The sequence below is a fragment of the Mercenaria mercenaria genome, chromosome 5 (assembly GCF_021730395.1).
Source record: "Mercenaria mercenaria strain notata chromosome 5, MADL_Memer_1, whole genome shotgun sequence".
Classification (NCBI taxonomy): Eukaryota; Metazoa; Mollusca; class Bivalvia; order Venerida; family Veneridae; genus Mercenaria; species Mercenaria mercenaria.
In genome coordinates this window covers 73,554,659-73,576,764 of record NC_069365.1, presented here as the reverse complement: position 1 = coordinate 73,576,764, position 22,106 = coordinate 73,554,659, and the positions used below count along the sequence as shown (strand labels likewise).

General features: G+C 34.3%; 1 protein-coding gene across 1 annotated transcript; it reads right to left on the bottom strand.

The window, feature by feature from the left end:
- Nucleotides 1-1,633: 1,633 nt before the first annotated feature.
- LOC123557619 (autophagy-related protein 101-like) lies at nucleotides 1,634-13,845 on the bottom strand. The gene is made up of 8 exons (XM_045349192.2): nucleotides 13,655-13,845; nucleotides 10,579-10,615; nucleotides 9,945-9,985; nucleotides 9,062-9,145; nucleotides 7,986-8,087; nucleotides 7,268-7,382; nucleotides 6,282-6,448; nucleotides 1,634-5,170 (listed from the first exon to the last, which is right to left on the bottom strand). Exons 1-8 carry the CDS (start codon nucleotides 13,682-13,684, stop codon nucleotides 5,087-5,089), a joined length of 660 nt encoding a protein of 219 aa, XP_045205127.1. The 5' UTR covers nucleotides 13,685-13,845; the 3' UTR covers nucleotides 1,634-5,086.
- Nucleotides 13,846-22,106: the final 8,261 nt, after the last annotated feature.

The window sequence follows — 22,106 nt, the reverse complement described above, 5'->3', positions numbered from 1 at the left end:
ATAGTCAGATTAAAACTATGTTTCGTTTTATACATTTCAAAAATTATGGATCAGTATTTATGTAAGTGATAAAACAATTTGTATTAATGAGTTTAGTTGAATAACGCATAATTCTCTAATATCCATGGCTGCAGGTTATAAAACTAATGCAGTATAGGCACTGCATGGTCAAGTTTAAACTGAGCTCAAGATCAGCCGATCAGTAGCTGGAGTTTCAAGACTGATTATAAACTTTGACATAGCTTTGAATAAGTTTGAGAGCTGACACAGGGTACCAGCCGTAACACTAGCTATGGAAACCATGGGTCATGAGTTCGACCCCAACTCAGACAACTAAAAGCTACTCCCGCTTCGACAACTAAGAAATACTAACATTTGATACGAGTCCCATGTATGGCTGCTTTACACCTGGCACGTTAAAGAAACAAAGACGCTTTAGGTCTGTATCTTTCTCTATCTTCCCACCAAGTCTTTTGGAAGAGTCGCCCAAATGGCAACTATAAATGTCACACACACATGCACGCACACACCAGTCTAACAAAAATTTAGCAACTGATGATTTGTTTGAAAGCACAGTCTAAATATTGACCAAAGGCAAGTTTGAGACACTGACACAGGAATGTGTGGGTACTGCTATCAAGCTACCATCTATTTAAACAAGAGCTGTCCGTAAGACAGCCAATGCTCGACTATTCGAATTATTGTCCCAGAAGCAGGAAAATGTTACCCTAAATGTTAAAATATCTATAGAGTTTCAATCCAGTATCTGCACTAGTTTTGGAGATAGTAACTTGCATGCAAAATTTTAACCAGAAGTTTTATGTTCAAAAGGGGACATAATCTGACCAAAATGCATGTCGGAATTATCTCCAGTTTTGAGACCCCAACTCCAGCTGAAAAATGGCAAACCTTCAGTTTTGGGATTCTGAACTTATCACATGTATGAAATTATGGGACTTGATGCAATCAACTAGTTTTATAACCCCGAAGGCACATGTGAAGTTTCAATTTAATATCTGCATTTGTTCTACACATAGTAACTTGCATGCAAATTTTTAACCAGAATTTTCTAAGTCTAAAAGGGGGCATAATTTGGCCAAAATACATGTCAGAGTTATGGGACTTGACCCAGTGAGGTTGGTAATTGATCTAGAAAAATAAAAAATAAGTTTCAAATCTATATGCCTTTAAGTAATAGCGGTATGTACTTGCACGCAAAACTTTAACCAGGATTTTCTAAGTCCAAAGGGGGCATTATTTCGGCCAAAATGCAGGTCAGAATTATGGGACTTGATGCTATCAACTAGTTTAATAACCCCGAAGACACATGTGAAGTTTCAATTCAATATCTGCATTAGTTTTGAAGATAGTAACTTGCATGTAAAACTTTAACTCGGATTTTCTAAGTCCAAAAGGGGGCATAATTTGCTCAAAATACATGTCAGAGTTATGGAACTTGACCCAGTGAGGTTGGTAATTGACCTAGAAAAAGAAAAAATAAGTTTCAAAGCTATATGCCTTTAAATGATAGCTGTATGTACTTGCATGCAAAACTTCAACCAAGGTGTGACGCTGACGCCGACGCCAGGGTGAGTAGAATAGCAATAGTCGAGCTAAAAATGCCACACAAATCTTTCAGTTTTTACTATAATTTATTATCACCATTTTTGTCACAAATTGAACTATGATCCATAATGAAAATGTTCGAAGCAACAGTGAAAGCATTATTAAAAACAACACATATATATCAAAACATAATGGGATAAATAAACACAATCACAAGTTTTTAACATCTTTAAATTCTAACATTTGTCAAACAATATCCAAGGTTATATGTTACACTATTTACAGGCGTTGTTAATAAATATTTACAGCACTTACAACATAAATATAAAACTTTTCTGCAAATTCTCTACTGACAACATGGACTGTATTGGAATTTTTCAACTGAGGTCTAATCATATGGGATGTTACAATTTTACACATATAGGGATGATTTGTTACTGTACGCAAATTTGAAACATTTCATTCTTTATTTCATAAGCACCAGAGATATTAAATCAGACACTTTTGTAGTTTTTGGTAGAACTTGCTCCAGCGTACTTGAAAAATATAAAAACTAAAGTTTCAAACATATAGATTTACCAGTAGTAAGCAACTTGATTAAATTTTAATTTATCAAACACATTTAATCAGACCCTAATTTTAATATGCATAGACATACGCAAGTATGAAATCGCAACCTTGCTATAAATTCTTTTTAAACTGCTTTGCAATGTTACATGTTTATGCTGGCAGTTTTCAATATGTGCCTGTAAAAAATTTAATAGTAACCAACCAAACTGCTTGCCAAAATGGAGAAAACTGGAGAGTATAAATACATTTATACAATGCTAAAAAAAGTAAGCCTTCACAAAACCTTCTTGATAAATTAGCAAACCCTATTAATTACCTTTTTTGCAAAATTAGCATACACTTCTAATCCCTGAGGCAAATTAAAAAACAGCGTACATCGACTAAACAACATGGAACCCACATATTACAGAAATTTACCGTAGATTAACATATAGTTATTTTATACCTATTTTTCTCTTCCAATCAGTGATTCACATTTGCACCATTTGACTGTACAATATATTTCAGTATTGTATTCAATAATATCAGATGACACACTTTTTTTTTTTTTGAGTACTAATTCCCATATTAACTAATATGCTTTTCAACTGGGTACTCATCCAACTATATCACCATTTTGTACAAAACTATGTTAAATAGCCTTAAATTCTTATTACAGATGGCAAGTTTCTCTGTAAGCATGTTTATAAAAAATACCTCTTAAGCACATTATTTTTCTAGGGAAGGCAGGAACAGCATACAAGGACAAATAAAAACCAAACTGTGAACATTCTTATCTAAAACTCTAGGTGTGACCTAGGCTACTGGCCATTCAAATTGCAGTTACTTTTACAATATCAAATTTATGAATGTCCTATTACAAAAAAAAATGATCACCCAAAGAAAACTGTCATGTTTATACCAATTGTAAAATTCACAAAACATACTGCTAGAAAACTTGAAATAAAACAACCAACTACAATAGACCATACTTCTTCATGTAATGTAAGCCTTGGTTTACAAAGGTGCATCAATATATCATTTTGAAATCTCAAACCAGAAGCACTAGCAATTTTGTTTTATGATAAAGCACGGCTCAGACCCTCTGAGCTTCAGAACCCTACCCCCATGATCCCCTCCCCAAATGTCTCTTTTTCACAGTAACCCCATGCATTTCTGTCCAGTACATTTAAGAATTTAAGATACTACTGTATTAATGTAAGTTAACTTGGCATAAGCAACATTTTCTGAGATTTAAAAGCAGTCAAACAGTGTGGTGTTTAATTTTCACCAAAGCCATGTTTTCCCATTATAGGCATATTAATGTTTTCCCATTACAGGCATATTAATGATTAAGGTATGAGTTTTCACAAGGAATTACATTAAAATAAGAATACATTTTATGTATAAACATCCTTAAAAAATATTTCTTACTTTTCAGTACATATTTCATAACAGTAAATACAATTCATGTAACCCTGTAACATCAATAAGTCAGTAAGTAAATGAACAACAGCAAGATGTTTATTTCAAACATAATGCTCGCATCCGTCAACTCAAATCTTAAGTTTGGTAACTTTCATATCAACTTCATTTCGGGAATGAGTAACAGACTGATTATACGGTCAAAATTACACCTATATTTAGCATCTATAAATGCAAGCTTTTTATGAGAAAAAAAAAACAGCATCTTGCATATTCTTTGTGACAGGCACAGTCATCTACAGGTGAAATGAAAGTGATAGTAAATCTATTTTAACAGTAACTTTAAAAACATCATTCATAACATACAAAAACATGCTGTCCACTGCAAAACAAATTGTAATGATTCTGTTTCATCATCAAATAAATATTTATTAATCTTATTTAATATGGAAAATAATGCAATTTATAAAAATATTTTCAGACCTATTTTAGAGGTCCATGTATTTTAAGCAACCACTTGCATTAAGCAGCCAATCAGCTAACTTCTCAGAGTTTTTTGTTCCAATTTCAATCTGATTTTTCAGCTGGCTGCTGAATACAGGTTTGACAATAACCACCTCAAACATAACAAAAGAGTAATTTTTTCAAGCACTTCATTCATCAGGATTGAGGATATCTTTTTGTTTCAGTTCAATATATTCAAGTGGGGTACAGCAAAGAGTGAAAATGTAAAATCTTGGGTTTACAAGGAAAAATATTTCAATCACACATTGATACTAACAAAATGTCTTTTCATTTCACATCTTTTCAATGATTTTAACCAAATTTTACTATTTTGTAGTTTTACACCTTTCAGTAATACATTTGATATTTTTTTACACAATGTAAAACTTCAAATATATTTTTCAATGTGAAATTATCATACACATTTCTCTCTAATATTCCAATAATTCACTGAAAAATATTTAATAAAAACTGTCATTACTTTCCTATTCATTTGATACATCACAAATCTAGACAATACTACTAAAGGAAACATTATACTTTGATAATGTCATGAAGCAATTTATATTTCAGCAGCACCACGCGAAAACCAACATAGTGCATTTGCGACCAGCATGGATCCAGACCAGCCTGCGCATCCATGCAGTCTGGTCAGGATCTATGCTGTTTGCTAACAGTTTCTCTAATTCAATAGGCTTTGAAAGCGAACAGCATGGATCCTGACCAGACTACGCGGATGTGCAGGCTGGTCTGGGTCCCACCTGGTCGCAAACGCACTATGTTGATTTTCTCATGGTGTGGCTCATTTACATCTAATATTTCTAATACATATATATAAAAGCTACTTTACCGAAACCGTAAACACAAAATTTACGTTTTTTTCTATTTCATCACTAAACAGCTAATACCCTTTTATTCAACATGACTTCAATAATACATTATTGACGTTCATTTATACATATTCATTTATTTTTGACACATGATAAAAAAAAATATTTGAAGAAGCACATTGAACAATAGGCAACTACATATTTAGCCGTCGTCATAACGCCAGTGTGTCCTTGATGAACTTTCTCATCGTCGTGGAAACGGAACTGGAAGACGGGCCATTTATCTGATGTGTAATCTGAAATAAGTAAACAAAACTTTCACATAATACTTTCAATAAAAACACTGTAATATCTACATTTGAGCCATGCCACGAGAAAATCAACATAGTGGGTTTGCGACCAGCATGGATCCAGACCAGCCTGCGCATCTGCGCAGGCTGGTCAGGATCCATGCTTTTCGCTTTTAAAGCCTACTGCAATTAGAGAAACCGTTAGCGAACAGCATGGATCCTGACCAGACTGCGCGGAGGCGCAGGCTGGTCTTGATCCATGCTGGTCACAAACCCACTATGTTGATTTTCTCGTGTCGTGGCTCAATATATTTATATATCAGTTTTTGTTTTGTTTTTTCCCCTTTTGAAAGAGTTGTACTGCTACATTCTGGTCCATCAAAAGTTTGTCATTGTTTATCTGGTAAGCCAAATTACCCTGAAATGTGGCTTGGTAGAGGGTCACCCAAGGAACATATCTGCAAAATTATTTTGCAATTTAGCCAGCAGTTTCTGAGAAGGTTTTCCTGTTGGTAACCATGGCAACCAGAATTACGTATGGATAACCTATATCTGAAGGCATCTAAAAGGCTATCACACAAGAAACAGTTGTATGAAGTTTGGTTGCAACTACCTTTGTGGTTTAGGAGATGTTCTTTAAAGAAACTGTGACCTATAGGCATCCACTGATCCTCGAGCTCAACATAAGCACTTTGTGCTCATGTAAGCTAAAAAGATATGCATATTCTCCATATTACCATGTGTCCTTGAACAAGTTCCCTGAAGAAATATCATGTACTTCTAAAGTTATTGTAGGATGCCACTTTTTGTCATGTTTTCTATTATTTTTTTTGCCATAGTTAAAACATTTGTTCCCATGGCAACAAAAATAGGAGGATGTGCATATTTTCCATATTGCTAGCTAGCATTATCATGAAACTATATCTTGTTCCTTTTAAGTAATTGCAGGATCCCATTTTGTGTGAAGGAAAGACGGACAGCCTGACTAACGGACAGACGCAGGGCGAACCATAAGACCTCTCTAGTTAATCACCAGTAGGGATCCAATAACTCTACCACATTAATTACTAAATCTACAGTATACTGCAACAGATAATAAATAGAAAAAGTGCTGTACCCTATGTAAGTATGGCTGTACATCCACATATGACGTATCAAAAATGAGATCAACTTCAGATTGGTTCGGCATTTTCGGCACATACTCGTGCCTGTTCATGATGTCTGCTATATACAGTATTTTCTCTGTCAACATTTCTCCTACCCTCTCTCTGCATATCTGCCTCTCTGTAACACACAAAGAAATAATTGTATCAAAATATTCCGAAAAAGTAAGCAAACTAAGGATTACAACTTTAAAAATTCAGATACGGATAGAAGACTATAGCATTTTTTTTTTTCTTTTTGACAAGAGTGCTGACTTTTTCCAGTAATGGCAGACAGTTATCCTAACCAGAGTTCCTTGATTCTATACCAGTACTTAACTGTTCTTCACAAGTAACAACCACCTTCTCGACATGAAATCAAGGTACAGGGCAGCTGATCTTCAGACAAATGTCTTCTATCAAATCATTCAGAAAACATACTTACATCAATAATTGAAATGACTTGACTTTTTCTGTGTGCAAGTCTAATTCTTATTACAAAAAAAAAATCATTTGAGCCGCGCCATGAGAAAACCAACATTGTGGGTATGCGACCAGAATGGATCCAGACCAGCCTGCGCATCCGCGCAGTCTGGTCAGGCTCCATGCTGTTCGCTTTTAAAGCCTATTGGAATTGGAGAAACTGTTAGCGAACAGCATGGATCCTGACCAGACTGCGCGGATGCGCAGGCTGGTCTGGATCCATGCTGGTTGCATACCCACTATGTTGGTTTTCCCATGGCATGGCTCAAATTTTCATTGTGTGAATTTTTTCTGAGTATAACTACATCAAATGCAAAGAAATCTTTTGAACTCAATATACAAAGTGTATCCTTTCTGTACAGTTTAAAGGTAAACCTGTTCATAAAATAATATCACGAAAACAGCAAGTTTATAAAGACATGATTTATCCGTACATTTCAGCAAACCACAGAAACAAATGAAAACAAGTTTAACTAACCGTGTTCATTGCTCAGTGTAATCACATCAAGTTTTACTGTCCACACCTCCCACGGTATACATTCTGCTGGAAATGGCCATCGCGCTCGCTTCCTCTGGAAAAATTCTAGCGAGATCTGTAAACAAATGCAATAATAGCATTACATTCTTAAATACTAATTCATTGCAGAGAATTTTTTCATTCATTCTGTGTTAGTTTATGTTTTTGCTCTAACAATATTAAATAACTTGATAAAGGGAGTTGGCAGTGCAGTGGTTAGCAAGTCGGACAACAGTGCTAGCAACTTGGGTTCAATTCCCAGTTGAAAGTGATATCCATCCAGACTAGCGTTCAGTACTCAGTAATGACTAGAAAACGGTACTGTTTCAAAATGAATCGGCTGTGAATGAATACCGAGGTGGTAAATTTGAACTTGCTATGAGTTTTAACCTAGAAATACAGTAACTTTGTTATCTCAAACTTGACAAGTGCAGCAAAATTTGTTCAAGTTATCAGTATTTTAAGCCATCAAACATTGATTTTGCCAAGACCTTACGATGTAATTATCTGAGTTTGAGTGAACGAGGTTCGACTGTAAGTTGTTCTATTCATTTGTGGTGGGAACTTTCATTGACTTCCCACATTAAATAAAAAACCTTTACCATAAGATATATCAATGAAGTTATATATCAACTGTCTTCTCAAGGGAAAAATGTCTTGAATGCAAAGAGATAAGTACCTGTCCCGACTCGCTTGGGCTTGCCACCTGTTGAAGTGCATCTCTGAAAGTTATAATCTCTCTTCTCACATTGCTTGTTAATACATCAGATGCTACACGTACCTAGAAAATAATTATATTTAACTATACATGTATATGATTATCTATTTATTGGAGTATGTAATTAAACACAACAGTTATTGGTAAGTTAACCAAGCTCATCTAAGTAAACATGAAGTGTCTGTTCTTTAACTTTTTGAACAGTATAAACCTTTATACAATAACCATAATAATACATTCAAAGAAGAACATGGGACTTTGGCCCAGAGGCCATCCCCCATTAAATGAATTTCTTTTTACAGGATATAAAATTCAATCTGAATAAGTCTGTAAATCTAGACAAAATCAAACTGTGTATAGCCTTTCTATGAACAGAAAATATCCCAAATTACCACCTGTATAGATTTTTTGTCAGAAATTAGAAGAAATAGCTGAAACCATTAAAAACTTGAAAATCTGAAATTTCAAACCCCTACTATCCTGGTCTGAAATACAGAAATATGAGACAGATGAGGCTGAAAAAACTCTGTTTTTTACATCATATAGACTATATCTGGCTAAAGTTGACCAAAATACAAACAGAGATAAAAGGATCTTTTACATACTACAATGGACAGACAAGACATTTTTAATACCGTAGTGTTATTTATATTGAAATGTCAGAGTACTTTCCAACTTTAATTTATATCACATTTTATACTACCGCCTTGGTAGCCTAGTGGTAGAGCGTCCGCTCTGAGTGCGGCAGGTCGTGGGTTCGATCCCTGGCTGCCTCATATCAAAGATGTAAAAAAAGTACTAGTAGCTTCCTCGCTTGGCGCTCAGCATTAAGGGGTTAGTACTAGGACTGGTCAGCACGGTGTCAGTATAATTTGACTGGTATCATGTCAGGTGTCTATGGCGTGATATTCCAGTGAGGAAGCACTATAAAGTTGGACATTGTGTTTACTGCTACAAGTGGACACCGTTGTTTATATGACTGAAAAATTGTTGAAAGAGACATTAAACCCGAATACACGCACACATTTTATACTTACGTAAGTGAAGTCTATGAAATCACAGTCCTCGTCAACAAATCCCAACGTTCCAACAGAGTAACTACCCTCTTGTTTGTAATGGAACTACAATGAAACACAGTAAATTCTTTCATTCTTGGGAAATAAAACTTTATTGATTAATTCATTCTGTTTGTGATTTTAAAACTGCTAAGGTCCAGCTTAAAAGTATCTTGTGTTAAATGTTTTATAATATAGTAGTAATTATAGTACATAACCTATACTACCAGTTTCAATTATTCAACACGTCTTGGTAACAACTACAGATAAATGACAGGTCGTAAAAATATACTTGAGTAATGCTCTAGTCTGCCTCCTGGAAAAGCCAGTACTGAGGTCATATTTGGAATGATACAAAGTCTTGACCAAAGTGGGATTCCAACTTGAGCAACAGACACATTAACCACTGCCTCTCTTTGCTTGTGGATAGAGTTAGAGTCAGCCATTGTCCCATCTTGGGGTTTTTAAGGTTAGGGGTAAATCAGTGACCTTAACACCTGAGGTATTGAGCCCAACCCCTCAACACAAACTGGCCAAGTGTTTTGCAACAAGACGGCCATGAGAAAGCAGAATCATTTGAACTAATCAGAGACAGGTCTGCACACTGTCAAGGATTCTACAGACCAAGTTTCATGAACTTCCAACCATGTACAAAAGAAACTGTTAAAAGATGTTTTCAAAATTTATATCCCATGACCCCTCTATGTAGTGGAGCAAAACCATTTGAACAAATCTGACAGTTCCAAGCAAGAAATTTGAAGGATACTTCAAAGTTTACAAACAAAGTTCAAGATAATATTTTGCTTAAAACCAGAAGATTTAGCCATCAGTAAAGGTGAGCTAATAAACAGATGACTGTACATACCTTTCCTAAAGTCCTATGCAGAATCAAACTGTGAAATATACCTGAAGAAAAAAAGATATAAAAGTTTAGTTCTTTAGAATATGAAACCGTTGCATGATCCAATTACAGCGGAACATTGCTCAGATAATCATTGATGGACCTAGTAATCAATTTTTAATGTTCCAAGCCAAATTCCTCATATTTTTTTATGTTTGGATTGCCCAAAACCATAGAAAAATCCAGTATTTTGCATATCCTCTTGCAAGCTAGAGTGATCAGTGATTTACAGTATGAGTATTATTTTTTTGCTATATAACACATTTTTTAATCAGTCAAAAAACATTAGTACTGGTAAGTACTGAATATAGAAAACTGAATCTTGTTTGGGAAGGTGGGGGAAATATATCATTTACAAACAGTTTATTATGTTCACACACTTACCTAGTACTTGATGCAAACTTTTCAATTATACAAGTCTAAAATGACATTTAATTGTTTAATAATAGTAGTTTTGGAACGCAATGTTTTAATACACATCAAAACGCATATTTTGCCATGCCACAGATATGTAAAGTGTGACTGTAAACAAGTGTGGCCAATAAAAGAACCCTAGAAATGCTCAACCTCAGACATACAACAGCAAAAATACACTCACTAGATACAACTTCTTCTATTTGACGTCCTTCTACAGACTGGAAAATACAATATTTCAGTATTAAAATTAAAATACAATATTTCAGTATTAAAATACAATATTTCAGTATTAAAATATAATATTTTCAGTATTAAAAAACAACATTTCAGTATTAAAATATATTATTTTCAGTATTAAATTACAAAAGTTCAATATTAAAGCCGGGAAAAATACCTGTGTTGAGTGACCCTGAAAGCTCCAACACCAATTATAGCTGATCTCTAGAGGCCTATGATAAAATACATTTTGCTCCCTTTTCCACTGCCTACCCAGCAAAGTTGCCCCTGCCCAAAATATTTTATCATAAATATTGAAGGGAAACTATTTTTAGGATGTATGGTTCTAATTCTGAAAGAATCTCATCATTTCAGTTTTGTTACTTAAAACTTATGTTTACTACAATGTATGCTTGGTGATTAGCGTACTTCCTGGATTCTGACCAGTACTCGGTACTAAATAAGGGGTTATTCAGACCCACAGTGAAATTTAGCTCCCTCAAGGATTAGACAAAAGAAAGTGATGCAACCAAATGAGCTTAAAAATCATCAGATTTTGACACCGCAGATTTAAGACAGCACTAGGACTGGGCTGAGTACTTGAGTACAACAACTGCAGAACAAATAAATCAGAAGAATGCATTATATTAATTAGTCAATTAATGTTGTGTTTCTTTCTTTTCATATTATGTTTTTAATTCAATAAATCGCATATTTGATTAAGTAAGCTAAATTACCAAAAAGTGCATGCTACATAATTGTCAAATAATCAGTACTATCACGATCTGATAAGCAGGAAAAAAACTTCTGAATCAGAAAAGCTTAACAACTAAATTATTTTACAAATATATGTAGTATGTTTAGTCGTAAATATAATCAGCATGACTTTCCAGGTGTGTTTGTTTAATGCAAGTAATCTGCACAAATGTTCAAGTAATGAAACAATCGACACCACCCGAATGTGGAAAAAGAGAATTATCAGCAAAAATATCAAGGTAGTGGCTAGTGAACCATCACCGGTGCAGCAGACCAGAGGTCTAGAGAACCGTCACCGGTGCAGCAGACCTGAGGTCTAGTGCACCGTCATTTTTGTTATATATAAAATATAGCTTTTCTTTGAATTATAATTATAACTTATTGTCACCAGTTATATGTACGATCATTATTAGAAGAATGAAGTAAGATGATTCTAATTTAAATAAACCTTGACATACCTTTTAATTTACCATAATACCGATTATTGTGCCGCTATCAGATATGGTCTATTAATAGAAAGTTTATTATGGCGGAATGATTCTTACGAAGAACGTTCAGTTATGACAGAATGAGTTTCATTGAAAGAAATAATTAATTTTTAATTTTCATAAATAGCATACTAGTATATTTATGTCCATTTAAGATTAGTTATTGTCTGTATCTGGATACATCAAAATTGAAATCCGAACTTAATTTTAAATTCACTATCTCATGATCAGAGCTGCCGATACAAAAGACAAACACGCCCAAGCTAATTATCAAATAACTTTAACAAGCTACCAACAAAGCCTACATTTGTAGACCTCCATTCATTGTTTTAATTTAATCTTTATTAATTTTCACAGTTTTTATCATAGATTTCGTAAGATGTAGCTTTTTTTAATAAATAATATAACAAATATTGAAATCATAACATTTTTCATCGTAAATGTACATTATAAAATATTTGCTTGCAAGATGTCAACATTTCCGAATTTCAGGTTTCATGAGGAGTTAATTGTCAATTGTCACTGACATAATAAATCTGAAATTAAGATCGAATTTCAGTTTTGATATACATACATAGATATCCAAATGCAGGCAATAATTAATCTTATATATTCAACTTGAATAAAAGGATCAATGAAATTCATTATGTCATTCGGAAATAGCTTAGTAAATGATGGATACCACTGTTGCCAAAGAACAGAGATCAGCGCTTTAAGGTAAAACGGTAAATTAACAGGTAAGTCGAGGTTTATCTTACATCATTCTTTTAGCTATGTTCTTGCATTTTACTGGTGAAAATATCTTTTGATTAAACTTTACATAAAGGCTATATTTTATATATAACAAAAATGACGGTGCACTAGACCTCAGGTCTGCTGCACCGGTGATGGGGCACTAGACCTCGGGTCTACTGCACCGGTGACGGTTCACTAGCCCAAAGAGCTATAAAAAATAAATAGACTGGCAACTTGAAAGGCATATAGAGCAAATCTCGCCAACCTCCCGTGACAAAAAAACGAGATCTCGTAAGAGTCGTTTACCGGAAGTGGCGCTTTCTCCACGCGCCATTTTGTATGCGAAAGCAATTATTCATCGGTAAAATAATTATCACCGTATGACCATGCTTCTTTCGATGGCAAAAAAAACGTGTACTTCGTGTCTTAAGACCATTTCACATTAAACTAATTTTGTTTTAGAAGCTAACGTGTATTTTAAATGTAGTTTTAAAGATACAAATTGAAACTCCATGCTCGCCGATGTTTGTTTTTAGTAAGATAACGCCGAATCACGCTCTGACACGAGCTCACGCGAGATTACAGCCAGTTGCCATTCTATGTATTTTATACTTCTTTGACTAGCCACTGCCAAATATCAATGTAGTTTAATAAAATTATCAACACTATAGCGATGGGGATAGCTGGAGCTAAAGTTTAAGCAGCACGATAATGTCAACTCGTTTTTTAAAAAAATAATGAATGTGATCTTTTGCCCAGCTACTGGTTCTCAGCAAATTCCTGATAAGCAATTGGTGGAACAAACAAAAATGCCCGGGGCACTGAGGTCAATTTGACCTGAATTCAGCCTAGGTAAACTGGTAAAAGGTCAGGTTCTCATGTAAAAAGATTATTGTTTGAAGAAGTGCAATAATCTTTTTTGTGCAACAGGGATAATAACTGAAAAGTAATCATAAATGTTAATGTGTCTTTGATGATGAAACATTTCAAACAGTTTCTAATAACATAAAATTATGTAAACAACAACAAAAAATCTGGGTCATAAATTTAAAGAAGTCATACCAGTTCAAATACATGGGATCTAGCGTTCATTATCTGTTCATTTGAAAGCCCTTTTTCAAGCCTTCTTCCTCATTACTTTTCCGTTTCAATTTGTACAAAAGGAAGAATAACAATTTTTGAGATGACGGAGTTTCTTTGTTATTTTTTTCTCAGCTGATCGACTTTTATATGTCGTAATTCGATATATTTTATTTGTCGTAATTAAAAATGTTATGTGAAATTATATTTTAAATCAAATCCTTATATTAGTTTCAAGTAAATAATATGATAAAAATCTAATCAAATTTTCTGTTTTAAAATATTTACTGACCGACTTTTACGACATTTACTGCAAAAGGCAAGTAATTACCAGAAAGGAATTTTAACCATCATTGATACACTTTACCATATTTTTTCATAGATCCTGTCAAAAATGTATGTTTTACATTTTTTTATGAAATTTTGTAATTTGTCCCCTTTAATATTAAATTATCAAAAAGTGGACTACTGCTTTTGATTTCAATATAATTTCTTATTTCACATTTACATTTGGATACTGCTGACTATTTAACTGTAAACAGTTCTGCCAAAGACAACATCCTCCAGCAAGACTTGAATAGGTTACAGTTATGGGAAAGTAAGTGAGACATGGAGTTTAACCCCTCAAAATGCACAGTTATGAACATAACAAGGTCAAAAAACCCTTTCAGATCAAAGTATACACTCCATGACCAAGTCTTGCAAAGTAACTTGGGGTCGCTATATCCTCAGATCTTAACTGGAATAAACACATCAATTAATGAATATGTGTTTGTAGGCAATTAATTAAAGAACATCATTTTAGAAGCGGGTATTTGAACATGATTAAAGACGGCGGGTCTTTGAAAACGTAGGAATTTACATGTAAATTATATTTCATTTGCACATTTGAGTAACGTAAACATGATGTTGTTACAAACTTTTCTAATAAATAGTACATGTATAAATATTGTACGATTTCCTTTTACTACATCTTTATTATTAAAGATTTTGTTAAAGTGCGCTATTTTATTGTCAATGAAATATACGCAATTGCTTACAAAATGCCTAAACGCAAAATTAAACCTTCTGGTAAAACAGATTTCTGGCCGTGTGGTTCATGTAGGAGAAATTCATTGACAGAAAGCATATATTGTGGATCGTGTAAACAGTGGTTTCATGCTAGTTGTGAAAACTTGTGTGCAGAAGAGATGGATACTCTTGAAAAATCTACCTTTCCATATACATGCAATCAGTGTTTTCAAATAGAAGTTGGCGAGGGACAATACAGCTACCATCAAGGATTATTGCGTCTGATTGAGGTAAGTGTTATTTAAGCGTTCATTTTATCATAAGGCGAGTCCAATATGATTTTTCCCACCTGGGTACGAGTCCAAATATATCACTTCTTCTATATTTCTACTTCATCCGATTTACATTCGGAGCATTTTCACGCTTTTCCGGTTTGATTTTTTCATAACACGTGACTAGCACGTGCATTCAATGATTTCGCAATTCATTCCAAATTAAAAGATGGACCGATTCATTATAGAAAATAAGGTCAACTGACTGGCCACTTTTAAAAACGAATTTATCAATATGTACATCTATCTAGCACCAGGAAGGCCTAATACGTATCAGTTGTTCCAGCTAGCACGTGCATTCAATGAATCCGCCATTCATTCCAAATTAAAAGATGGACCGATTCATTATAGAAATTAATTAAGGTCAATTAATACGTACATCTATGCAGTCTAGACATGATCGGCATACTTAGCCATATATTCCAAATTAAAAGATTGCCGGATTCATTATAGAAATTAAATAGAATTAAGGTCACCTGATTGGCCACTTTTAGAAATGAATTTATTAATACGTACATCTATGCAGTCTGGTCATGATCTGCACATAAAATGCGTTAATATGAAATAGATACCGCCTGTATTGCAAACACTGCAGATCACGATCAGACTGCATAGTTAACATGGTTTATTCGGAAAGCTTGAGATTGCAAATTAGGTTAAATTGTACAAACAATGTACATTTCAGGCTTTGCCCTACGGGGAGGAAATTCTCAGGATTGTTGCTAAACGGGAAAATCAGATCTTACCTGAATTTGAACTATACCGCAGACCAGTTATATCATCAGATTTTGTTGAGATTGATCTAAATTCAAAAGCAATTATGGAAAAGTGTCACATGTCTGCCATTGGCCATTCCCCATCATATGAGGACTCTTCAATTAAACAGTTAAACAAACCCCATTCATATGATGAAACATTCAAATTACTGCTAGAACGCGAGGATGTTCAATCTGTGGTTCCACCAGGGAACAAATCAAACTCTTACATGTTGATTAACAATGAAAACAATATCAAACGAATAGACGCTAACAAAAAATGCGAATACTACGATGACTGTGGTGTATGGGATTCTAATAAAGGAAATACTAGAAAAAGCATATTTGTGCGTGATGGAGATTCAACGAAAGAAGTAAACTTGAAAGAATTAAAATATTGTATAAAACGGCGCGCAAAAGGCAAAACTATATTCCAACCACTTGAACCTCGACCAAGCCAGGAATCAATAGTCATAATGCGCAGATATTACACTGTGTTGAAACGCGATCCCAACTTTCAAAAGCGCTTGACATTTTTTCAATCTGAAAGTGATAGCAGTCTTGGCAATGTCGCGTTATATGAGTACACTGGAACACAACCGGTTGATTCACAGCCGTATGGTAATGCCAAAAAAAGGCAAGACATTTGTACGAACAAATCCAGAAACTTTAGTCAAAATCAGGAATAAACCCGAAAACATTAAGCCTAGAGAAATCTTTAAAGAAATGCATTTTGATGATTCTACTACTGCGCCGCGTGATTTTCAAGTAATAAAAAACGCCAAGAAGAAAGCAAAGAAGGAAGAGGGTCGCACAAGTAAAAAGAACATTGCTGACGAAATACTAGAGGTACTGGGTATGATAAACACGCATCCATTTGTGCAGACCGTGATACATAGCAAAGACAAGGTGCCGTCAGTAATATGTTACACACAAGAGCAAGTGTTGGATTTACGCCAATTTTTAATTCGCGAGAAATCTGAACCCATAGGTATCGATAGAACGTTCAATCTTGGGAGCTTCTGTGTCACTACACTTGTGTACAAAAACAAAAGAATATTGAGGAAGGACACAAACACAAATCCTGTCTTCATCGGGCCTATGCTGGTGCATAAAGATGCAACATATTCAACCAAGTCCTTCCTAGAACATGTGGCAACTGCGGTCGACTGTGACATTGATAATGTTGAGATGCGAATGTCGGATCAGATGGAGTTTGGCAGTGATGACGAAAAAGCTTTGACGAAAGCCATTGACCATGTGTTTCCAAATGCAATGCGACTTCTCTGTACCAAACATATTAAGGACAATATAAACTTTAACGTTCAAAATAAAGTAGGAATGGACAAGTATGAAAGGGTGGAATTGATAAATGAAATTTTTGGACCAGGTGGGATTACTGACTGCAACAGCACTGTGGATTTTGAAATGAAAACTCATGAGTTACAGACCAAATTGAGAGAAAATCATCCAAATCTGGAGTCCTATTTCACTGATAAATTAAAACCCAGAATCGAGATATTTGTTTTTCAGCCGACAAGAACAGACGAGTCCAAAAAGAACTGGACCAAAAACAGTGTTGAATCCATTAACAATATTATGAAATTATCCGTCAATTGGAGGCCGCAAAATACCAAAGATTTGGTTCTGAAATTGTATGGCATTGTTCAGTTACATTATATAGATTACAGGGCGGCAATACATGGACAGGGCAATTATGTCCTTGCACCAGTCGAAAAACAGTACCATATTCATGATTCTGTGTGGCGGTGTAAGGCAAGTGATGAAAAGCATGCTGCCTTTGTAAATTTCTTGAAGGACACGAAAAAGAGGCACAGAAATACGCACGTCACAGCAAAAGACGGCAAATTCACCGTTATAAATAAGGCCAAGGGTCTCGCAAAAAAACCGGGACAAAGGAAACGAGGGTTAAATGAACGAACAAAGAAGCGCTATTTTCGTCGGTATAGGACCCAAAGTCCTGCCGACGTGAACTGCTTCTTTCATACATAATGCTGTCGGTATAGGACACCTAGTCCTGCCCACGTGGGCCGACATGCAGTGTGCCCGACTCAGATACTCTGTATATTTTCTGTTTATATGTATATTTTGTCTGCTACCTCTCATTCTGTTTATCATGTATATTTTGTTTGATACCAATCACCCTGTTTAACATGTATATTTTGTTTTACACTTGTAATTCTGTTCATATGTATATTTTGACACCCGTTCATAGTATGTTTTCTAACAGAATTTTTATTTCATTCACAAGCAAGATTTTTCTATTTCTTTCGATCTTTTCGTTCATATTAATTTGATACAAATAATAAAATAAACCAATACAAATCAATTATGATTTAACAACCACCGTTATCTACTGTGAACGGATGTCTTTAACTGTGACTTTTTTTTGCAACTGTACATGTAACTCTCGCACGCTATTTTCCAATTAATATAATTCAATACTTCAATAAAATAAAATTTATATATGCCATTTTACAATGGACAAGATACATTATATTGAGTTTGATTCATTTTTGAGAAAAAAAAATTCTGACCTGGTTGCCCAACCAATATAGACTTTTTTAAGCATGTGTATAAATTTAATAAACATACTTTGCCTGAGGATTCATAAGAAAACAAGAGCTATTTTATTAAATATTTGTCAAATATTTAAAATGACAAATACTCGTTCAGCCGGAATCCATTTGAAATGCAGGTTTATATGAATATTATTACTTCCCTTTCAATGTATTAAAATTTTTTATCTATCTTGAAATTAACATTGTTGTTTTATTGTGCAACTAATTTTAACTGCTTTAGCATTTATATAAATGTCAAATTTGCGGTAATGCGAGAGATAGAGAGATAAACGTAATATAAAGAAATGAATGAATAGAAAAAATAATAGAATATAAAAAAGAAACCCCAAAAAAATGAATAGAAAAAAGAATAGAATAGGAAAACACACACACACACACAAAAAAAAAAACAAAAAAAAAAAAAAAAAAAAAAAAAAAAAAAACGGGCCATGTCAAACGAATGCAGATAATCACGATCACGTGACCTGGAGAGATCCTCGAAAGAATATATTTCTCCCCAATTCACCCGAAAAATTGGTACGTTCTTCCTCATTCATTTATATATCGAAATAAACAGTACGCCCACGGAATGTGCGGTTCCTCGTGCTTCCAGAATATACCTTGCTTTTGTCATGAATCCTTTTGGACTAAATGGAAGTATAATGTCATCTGCAGAGGTGTAGATCGATGTACAAAAATGTTATTTATAAAGATATTTAAAATAAGAGGACCTCAGAAGAATCCTTTTGGTGTTTCTTTAATGTCACTTTTAACATTATTTATTTTTTATGCCCTCATCCCCACCCCCTCTACGAAGAAGGAAGGGTATACTGTTTTACTGATGTCGGTCGGTCCGTCCGTAGACCAATCGTTTTCCGGATGATAACTCAAGAACGCTTGGGTCTAGGATCATTAAAGTTGATAGGAAAGTTGGTCATGACCAACAAATAACCTCTATTGATTATGGGATGGATTAGTAGATCAAAGGTCAAGGTCACAGTGACCCGGAACAGTTAAACGGTTTCCGGATAATAACTTGAGAATGCTTAGGCCTAGGATCACGAAACTTAATAGGGAGGTAGATCATGACCAGCAGATGACCCCTATTGATTTTAAAATTAGTAAGTCAAAGGTCAATGTCATAGTGACCAAATAATTTTTGTTCCTTTTGCAGTTACTGAATGCATCAAGGGGGCATTTCATGTTCTACGAGCTCTTGTAATTCTTCGCTATATATTTATTTGACAGATAACCAAATGTATAAATCTACAGGCTTTATCTGCAGAACCATAGGCTCTTAGATTTAGAATAATTAAACTATGCGGCAGACTGTCAAAGGCCATTGACAGATCCATCAGCATCGCACCTATATGTCTATTCGCATCTATTGCCAAATTTTAGACTTAAACATGTCGTAAAAAGTGATCTGACAGCCAAAAGAAGTTCAAAATACTGATAAGAAAGGATAGAAGATGGAAATAAAGTGTTCATTTAGTTGGTATCTTTTTATTCTTTCATATAGTTTTGATAATTAGGGTAAGATGCTAACGGGTCACTAGTATTTTTTCACAATGTGACGTCATCATGCTAGGGGCGTGAGAGGCGTAGCCATGTGGACTCGCATTTTCCATTACCTCTCATGAACAGACTCTATTAAACCGAGTCTGCTATTATTTTGCTTGGTTGCATTCTGTGCTTCCAAAGGATCTTTTTGCAAATTTTATTATCAAGAAATATTCAGTTTTGCAATGATATGGACATTTGACTGAACAAGCCCGTCTGTTTATATGCTTGGATTTAGATCCTTTCGTCATTTTATTGCACATTCTTTTGCAAAAGTTTATGTAATTTTGAATAGTTTTTGCTTCTGACCTGAAACATACTGCATTCTATTTGAAATGAGAACGAAGTTTTTTGTTTTTGTTTTTAAATGGATATCTATTAGGGTGTCAGACAACAATATTAAGGTTTATATGCTTGGATTTAGATCCTTTCGTCATTTTATTGCACTTTCTTTTGCAAAAGTTTATGTAATTTTGAATAGTTTTTGCTTCTGACCTGAAACATACTGCATTCTATTTGAAATGAGAACGAAGTATTTTGTTTTTGTTTTTAAATGGATATCTATTTGGGTGTCAGACAACAATATTAAGGTTTATTGAAGATTAGAAACAAGCAGTCGATGAAAATAAATATGTGGCAGCAGTCTTGATGGATCTATCCAAGGCCTTTGATTGCCTTCCTCATGATCTGCTGATTCTTAAATTAAAACATTATGGAGTTAGTGATAGTGCATTAATGCTAATTACAAATTATTTAAGTAATAGAAAGCAATGTATTAAATTGTGTCATTTTACTAGCAGCTTTCAACATATACACAAGGGAGTGCCACAGGGCTCTATCTTTGGGCCTGTTTTATTCAACATTTTCATTAATGATATATTCCATTTTGTAAAGAAAAGTAACTTGTATAATTACGCAGATGACATCACACTATCTCATTCGGATCACAATATTAATGAAGTAAAAAATTCTTTAGAACAGGACAGTCTTTCTTTAATACAATGGTTTACTGACAACAAAATGCAGGCAAATCCTGATAAGTTTCAGGCAATAGCTTTAGGACCAAAATCAAACAAAAGTAACCTTTCCATATATTTAAAAGATACTTCAATTACTTGTGAAGAGGAAGTCAAACTGTTAGGAGTTACAATAGATTTTAGATTAAATTTCAAAACTCATGTATCAGATATTTGCAAAAAGGCTTCTAGACAGTTAAATGTGCTAAATCGTATTGGGAAAAATCTTTGTAAGTTAGGAAAACTTAATATTCATTACTCTTTCATAATGTCAAATTTCAACTTCTGCCCCTTAACCTGGCATTTTTGTGGCGAAGTAAATACAAATAAAATAGAAAAAATTCAAGAAAGAGCTTTACGGTTTATTTACAATGATTATACATCAAGCTATCCATCACTCTTAACCAAATCCCACCTACCAACTTTAAAAATTAGAAGATTAAGAACTATTGCCTTAGAAACATTTAAAATTATTAACAAACATGCTCCAGTTTATCTTCATGAACTGATTACAGTAAAAATAATTCATATTCTTTTAGGTACAACAACACTGCAGAGGTTCCGCAAGTTAGAACCACAGGGTATGGCCTGAACTCTTTCCGCTCAGCAGCGCCCAGACTTTGGGACTCACTCCCTCAGCACTTCCGTGAGGAAACAAACCTGAGCCAGTTGCGGAGTCTGGTCAATGCCTGGAGCGGACAGAGTTGCAGATGCTCTTCATGTGCTGTTTTGAGTTAACCTCTGCTATATGCTTATTTTCATCTTGCTTTTGCTGATTTTTATTTTGTTGCGCTTGCTTTTATCTATGTATAGTATTTCTAATTGTATTTTATTACAGGATTTTCCTTGCTTCTTTGCTTGTTGTACCTGCATTACTTGTGGTATGCGTTATGATTGTGTGCACGCTATATAACGTAATGTTTGCTGCAACTATCGAGATGCTGGTGCTAATCAGGTCACCTTGAATCTAATTCAAGTTGATAGGTGTTTCAGTACTTTCTTAAATTAGACACACTTGTGCTGTTTTTCATCTTCAGTTTTTTATCCCATGTTTATCTTAAGGCATTTTTAGGCTACGGTCAAGATTAGCACCAGTACCTCGGTTTTTCTTTTTATACGTAAATGTGCTATTACATTATGTTGTTTTAATAATATGTGTGCAAATGCTTTTACTC

Excerpts from the sequence above, each read along its gene's own strand:
- LOC123557619 (XM_045349192.2), bottom strand. The coding sequence starts at position 13,684 with ATGAACGCTAGATCCCATGTATTTGAACTG. Across the intron at positions 7,383-7,985 it reads GCCCAAGCGAGTCGGGACAG|ATCTCGCTAGAATTTTTCCA; the intron begins GTACTTATCTCT and ends ATTTGTTTACAG. Across the intron at positions 5,171-6,281 it reads TACAGCCATACTTACATAGG|ATTACACATCAGATAAATGG; the intron begins GTACAGCACTTT and ends TACTTATTTCAG.